This window comes from Mastomys coucha, unplaced genomic scaffold (genome assembly GCF_008632895.1).
Source record: "Mastomys coucha isolate ucsf_1 unplaced genomic scaffold, UCSF_Mcou_1 pScaffold6, whole genome shotgun sequence".
Lineage (NCBI taxonomy): Eukaryota > Metazoa > Chordata > Mammalia > Rodentia > Muridae > Mastomys > Mastomys coucha.
The window spans coordinates 23,963,939-23,970,883 of record NW_022196912.1 but is presented as its reverse complement, the minus strand read 5'-3'; the positions used below and the strand labels follow the sequence as shown (position 1 = coordinate 23,970,883).

Genomic DNA, 6,945 nt, shown 5'->3' with positions numbered 1-6,945 from the left:
TCTTATTTTGGGCTTGTACCACAGTAAGAGCCAAGATTTTAAACTCTTCTAAATACAAAACAAACAAACAAAAGATTTTATATATTTATGTTCATTTAAGAAAATAATAGTAGTGATGCATTATTTTGAAATATACAGTTAATATGTTTGGAGTTATTTAAAATTTATATTGAGAAAAACGTATATATTTTCAATATTGCTGTAGACAAGCATCTACATGAGACTGTTAAATTGATTTTTGTTTTATATCAAACAACTTTTATAATACTTATTTTTATTGTTATAATATTTTATAAATATTATGGAACATGACAAGAAAGATATTGTAGGTAATGAAGGGGGGGTCTCTGGGAGGAGTTGGTGTACAAAAGGGAAACAAAAATGTGATGCAATTCTATTTACATAAAATATGTTTTTAAATGTTAACAAATTCAGATAAATTGAAATCATGTAACTTTTCTCATCATGATGCAATAAAAGTTAAAAACTAAAATTAAAAAAAAACAGAGCCAGGTATGGTGATGCATACCTTTAATCCCAACACTCAGGAGGCAGATGCAGGTGGATCTCTGAGTTTCAGGGCAGCCTGGTTTACAGAGCAAGTTCCAGGATAGCCAGGACTACAGAGAGAAACTCTGAAAAAAAAAAATTAAGCAAGTAAGTAAATAAATGAGTAACTAGTGGGATGTGTGAGGTGCACATACCTCTAATCCTAGAACTGGGAGGCAGAGGCAAATGGAGCTCTCTGGCTTTGAGGCCAGCCTAGTGTATGTAATGTGTTCCTGGCCAATTGGGGCTTCATAGAGACTTTGTCTCAAAATAAAACGTGGAGAGCAATTGAGGAAGACACTGACCTCTGGCTTTATAGGAATCAGAGTCATTCATAGAAATTATTCTCTCTTTTGTTGCTGACAGCCATAAAGACAATAATTCGTACAAGAAGTCTTTAGAATCAGACATGGTGGGACAAACTTGCAGTCCTAGGTAGGATGATCACAAGTCCCCAGGGTACCCTGAGCTACTTAGTGACACTGACTCAACAAACAACTCTTGTGAGTAAAACAGTACATTTCTTCTTTGCAGTTTCCACCCATACTTTCTTCCAAATATCCTGAGGATGACCCAGACTACTGTGTATGGGTCCCACCTGAAGGTATAGTGTTTATTTTTCCTTCCTTTAAGATGTGTGTGTGTATGTGTGTGTACATACAACGTGTGTGCCCATGGAAGACAGAAGAGGGTGTTAGATTTCCTGGAACTGGACTTATAGGTGGTTGCAAGCTGCCATGTAGGTACTGGGGACTGAACTCAAGTCCTCTGTCCTCTGCAAAAGCAGCAACTGCTCTCAACCTCTGCGCCATCTCTGGCTCCTATTTATTTTTATATATGCATACATATACATATACATATATATATATATAAATTTTTATATATATTTTTTAAAAATTATATATATATTTTAAAAATATATATATTTTTAAAGATTTATTTATTTATATTATGTACATGAGTATATACTGTAGCTGTACAGATAGTTATGAACCTTCATCTAGTTGTTGGGAAATGACTTTAGGATCTCTTCTTGCTCTGGTTGCCCCCGCTTGCTCTGGTCCAAAGATTATTATAAATAAGCACACTGTATCTGTCTGAAGACACACCAGAAGAGGGCATCAGATCTTATTACAGGTGGTGAGCCATCATGTGGTTGCTAGACAACCTTCGGAAGAGCAGCTGGTGCTCTTACCCACTGAACCATCTCACCAGCCCTCCTATTTATATTAAGTAGGTTATATATTTAAGAAAGTTATGAAGTATATAGTAAGTCTCCCTTTGATCAAATTAAAGGATGTAATGAGACACATCTAGTGAGTAGAATTAGAGCATCCTGTGTAGATCCTCACTTAAACAACTTTTAAAAGATTATAATGGCCTAGTGTTTAACTCAGTTGGTAGGGTGCTTGCCTAACATTCACAGAGCCCTGGGTTTAATCCCTAGCACCGCATAAGCCAGATATGGTGATATAGGCCTGTGAGCCCAGCATTCAGCAGTAGAAATAGGATGAGCAGAAGTTCAGGGTCATTTTTTACTACATACCAAGTTTGAGGCTAGCCTGGGTTATACTAGACCCTGCTTCAAAAGAACATAAATAAATATGTAAAAATAATTTTTGTGAAGTAATGAGACAGTCACACACATTTGAACACTGTCTTAGTTAGGGTTTTATTGCTGTAAACAGACACTGTGACTAAAGCAATTCTTAGAAGGACAATATTTAATTGGAGCTAGCTTTCAGGTTCAGTGGTTCAGTCCGTAATCAAGGCAGGAGCGTGACAGCGTCTAGGCAGGCGTGGTGCAGGAGGAGCTGAGAGTTCTACTGAAGGCTGTTAGCAGAATACTGACTTCCAGGCAGCTAGGATGAGGGTCTTAAAGCCCACGCCCACAGTGACACACCTACTCCAACAAGGCCACATCCTGGTCCAAGTACATACAAACTATCACAAACACCAACTGAATATTGATGATAGAAATTATTATTGGCTCTTTAAAGGTCTGAATGGTGTTGAATGATGGCTTTTGGAAAATGTCCTTATATTCTAGACATGTTCACAGAAGTAATGACATCTGAGATTTACCTTTAAATGCTCTAGTGGTGGAGAATAAGAGAACTCGGATGGGGATCATAGATAGACTGGCCACATTTTATTAACTACTGAAGCTGGGGGAGGGATGCATGCACTTTTTATATTTTTCTGCTTATTTTTTTCAAGAATTTTACATTTTATTAACTAAAAAAAATTAGATTCTGATTCATCAAATCATTTTTTATCTAAAGATAATGGAATATTATCAGTTTCTTATTACTAACTCTTAATACATTATGTAAAATGCCTATATAAAAGATATTCTAGTACCTTTTCTACACAAGTGGAAGTTTCTTCTACTCATTATTTGTTCTTAGAACAATTATTTATTTTTTCTCATTTAATTGACAGCATAGTTGTTTGCTTTTGTGTGTGTGTGTTTGCTCGCAGACATGCGCCATGGCATGCATTTGGAACTCAGGGGCAGTGTGCAGCAGTTGATTCTGGACTTTGACTGTGTGGGTTCGGAGACTTGTCGGAGTTGGCAGCAACTGACTTTACCTGCTAAGCCATCTCACTGGTCCCTTGTTCTGTTGTCTTGGTTGTTTCTTATTTTTATTAATTATTGTTGTGTATATGATGCACAAGTGTGATAGAGATGGGACTGTGTGTTCTGTGGTGAACATTTGGAGATTGAGGAAGGAGGATTATGAATCCAAAGCCAACCTGGTCAGACAGGTGTATGACACCGTGTCTGACTAAATGGTAGTATAGTTCTTTTTTATGGCAGACTTTTATTAAAATAGTTACCTCATTGGATATTTGCTGTTTTTCTAGTCTTTTGCTACTCATTACAAACAACTCTGTAATAAGTAATCATACCAGATGAATTAAGTCAGCTTCAGAAAGATAAATATTGCATGTTTTCTCTAGTTATAAAATCATATGTATGTACATGACATGAAGCTGTCCAGAGGAATAAAGGGGCCAATGAGCAGGGGAGAGAGGAAGGGTAGTGGGGGGTGGGGGATATATTCAAAGCACATTATAGATTCCCATGAAAAATCCTATCTATTGAAACAAATCAACCATGAAGAAAATTGGTAAATGCTGAAATTGAAAAGGATAAAGATTACTGGACAAACAAGTAAACAAAACATACCAGGTACAGAGACACATCTGTGGGAAAGCGCTGACGTTAACGTCCTGGGTCAAAGGTGTGCCCAGAATTGTACTCTAAGGAGGCTGTGCCAGCTCTGTGCTAGTGCACACACAACGTGTAAGGGATGGTTGCCTCCCCACAGGCTAATCACGCATTGCTTTTCTTGATGGATGGTGTTTCTAAGATACTAGTAACTATTACAACTTTAGGTCCTAGAAATAATTTGCTTTTTTTCTACTAATAAATGTTGAGTAAAAAAGAAACAATATTATGAGATTATGCCCAAAACATAGATTTTCAGAGCACAGTGCTGTGGCCCACTCCCTAATCCCTGCCTTGGGGATGCAGAGACAGGCAAGGCAGCACACGGAAGGTCTGTCTCAAAAATCCAAAAATTAAAAAAAAAATTGTAGGTAAATATTCTGTTATAAAAGAAACTGCCTAATTTGTTTTGCTTTTGACCTACTGATATCTGAATATTTTTTTTCTTGACTTTGGAAAAGTGAATACATTTTTTTCTTTTCTTTTCTTTTGATGTAGGTCAAAGTGGAGATGGCAGAACCCATCTTAATGACAAGTATGGCTATTGATTGGTTCAGAGTCCCAAAGGAAGACCTTGTGAACCACAAGATGTTTGGGAGGAGACATCAAGTCATGACCAGGGATCAGATGGCCATTTGTAAAATCTGGTGACTGGCTTTTTCTTCTGTATCCCTGGCTTCCTAAAACTGTGTGCCTATTGGATTCTCCTGAATTCCAGTGTTTATATTTAAGTGTCTGTGTATATATATATGTAAAAAAGACAACCATGTACACTGAGAGTCAGTAAAGCAAGAGGCGTGATCCATGGATTGAGCCTATGATGACTCCCTTAATGTCGATTTAAGGCTAGAGCCTTTAATATGACAGACAGGGCCTGTGCTGGATCCTGCTGCCACAGTGGGTGAGTCTTGCGGGGAGAGTGGGCTGTCCTTAGGCCTCAGTGCCCCCTGCCAACGCTGTAGATGCACAACACAGCTCTCAGTCCGAGGGCAGAGGAGGGAGTTTATTCTCATCAAATGTGACGGAAGATAACTTGTCTCTGGTTCTGCAGCATTCTAACCTTTCACAGTCACAGAGTTCTAATACGGCAGCCAGTCAGCCTGGTAGTGTTCAGTGTGGGGACTTACACTAACACTTCTGTTGGCTGACCACTGCAGTTTATGCATGCAAAGGCTAAATGCCTTTTTAGTACCATGATCTAACCAACCGAGCCAGCTGGCCAATCCAAATGTTGTTTTATATCTGTTTCACAGTGCTAGTAAGTCCCATTCTAGAGACCTAATAAAGATGAATCTGAGTGGGCAGGAAGGCATTCTTCAGAGAGAGAAATAGTTGAGAACCCGAACCATATTAATATTGTTAGCTATCATGATTGGGGGGTCTTACTTCTCTCCATTTTTACCATCTGCATGTAATGTTTACACAAATGTGATAGGAATATTTTATCTACAATTAAAACAGGAATATGGAATGATCTAAAGAAGCAAAGTTAAATTGGGTATAATAGCACAAGCCATTAATTCCAGCCCTTGGGAGGCAGAGCCAAACAGATCTGTGAGTTGGAAGCCATCCTGGTTCACATAGTTAGTTCCAAGATAGCCAGAGCTACACAGACAAGGACCCTGTCTCAAAAACCAAGAAGGAGGAGGTGGAGGGGAGGAAGAAGACGAACAGTGGTGAGTGTTGCAGATGCGGGGAACAGGCATTTTAACCCCTCTTTCCTATTCTTCAGCTAGGCTGGATATGATTTCATTTCTAGTTCATGTGATTTGATTTTCTTTTATTTGTTTTTGAGTTTTTGAGACCAGGGTTTCTTTGTATAGCCTTGGCTGTCTTGGAACTTCCTCTGTAGATCAGGCTGGCTTCTAACTCAGAGATCTTCCTGCTTCTGCCTCTTGCATGCTGGGTTTAAAAGTGTACCATTATGTCCTGCTGAAATTTTATTTTAATGTTTGTATTTGAAATAATTTATTCTTGATTTTTAAATCTAGCTTTTCTTGTTGATTCTACAAGTTTCTAGTTGTAGGAACTGTTGGTCTTTATTGTTTAAGGTATTATAACTCATCTTTGTGACTAGTAATGCTGTTTGGTATTACACAGTATTTTAGTTTGAGGAAGTAAATGGACAATTACATTACAAAAGGAATATGATCACAGTGCAGTATCACTTACTCCTATAAATTAAAGTTTGAATATTTGATAGATTTGGTTACATCCTATTCTTTGGAATATCCAGCCACATTTACGGGTGGGTAGTCATCAGGACTAGTCATGCTGAGAAAAGAAATGTGGGTAGAACTGTAACAGACTGACTAGGACTTTTTTTTGTTTTTTGTTTTTTGTTTTTGTTTTTTAAGATAGGGTTTCATTCAGTTCCTGGCTGGCCTGGAACTTACTATGTAAACCAGGTTTGTTGGAGATTGGTTCTCATGCTTTGATTCATTTGGGAATCTGCTAAAGGTCCTTGTCCCTAATTGGTTTTTGATCGATCAGTAAAGATACCAACAACCAATGGCTGGGCATGGGGCAGGACACTTAGAATTGCGAGGGTAGGACGCAGAGAGGAACGGAGAAAGATTACCATGACTCAAGGTAGAAGGATGGAACACAGGAGCAGCAGGAAATAAAGCCAGCCAGCCTTGTGAGATTTCGGGTAAGTGGCCACTGGTCACTTCCCTGAATAGACCTGAGGCAAGCAGGGGAAGGTTTAAGAATGCCCAGCCTTTGAGGTAGCCAAGGCATTTTAAAAGTAAGCTAACGTGTGTGTGTGCTATCCCCTGGCACAAAGCACAAAGCAGTGTGCTGTAGCAAAAACACACTGCAACAAGGCTGGCCTCAAATCACAGAAATCTGCCCGCCTTGCCTCTTAAGGACAGGATCGGGATTGTTTTAAGAAGATTGGGATGGGATTAAAAGTGTATACCAAGCTGGGTGGTGGTGGCACATACCTTTAATCCCAGCACTTGGGAGGCAGACGCAGGCAGATTTCTGAGTTCGAGGGTGGTGGCACACACCTTTAATCCCAGCACTTGGGAGGCAGACGCAGGCAGATTTCTGAGTTCGAGGGCAGCCTGCTTTACAGAGTGAGTTCCAGGACAGCCAGGGCTACACAGAGAAACCCCGTCTCAAAACAAACAAACAAACAAAAAAAATGTATA

The 6,945-nt window shown here is 39.0% G+C and overlaps 1 protein-coding gene across 2 annotated transcripts in view; it reads left to right on the top strand.

The window, feature by feature from the left end:
• Slc4a1ap (solute carrier family 4 member 1 adaptor protein) overlaps positions 1 to 5,989 on the top strand; it is a 33,655-nt gene extending 27,666 nt beyond the window's left edge. Inside the window, exons 13-14 of one of the 2 annotated variants that reach the window (XM_031355370.1) lie at positions 1,084 to 1,153; positions 4,286 to 5,989. In XM_031355370.1, the coding sequence (XP_031211230.1) occupies positions 1,084 to 1,153; positions 4,286 to 4,335 (120 nt within the window). In that variant the 3' untranslated portion in view covers positions 4,336 to 5,989. The remainder of the gene's footprint in view (positions 1 to 1,083; positions 1,154 to 4,285) is intronic. The other variant, XM_031355371.1, reaches the window with a different exon arrangement.
• The last annotated feature ends 956 nt before the right edge of the window (positions 5,990 to 6,945 follow it).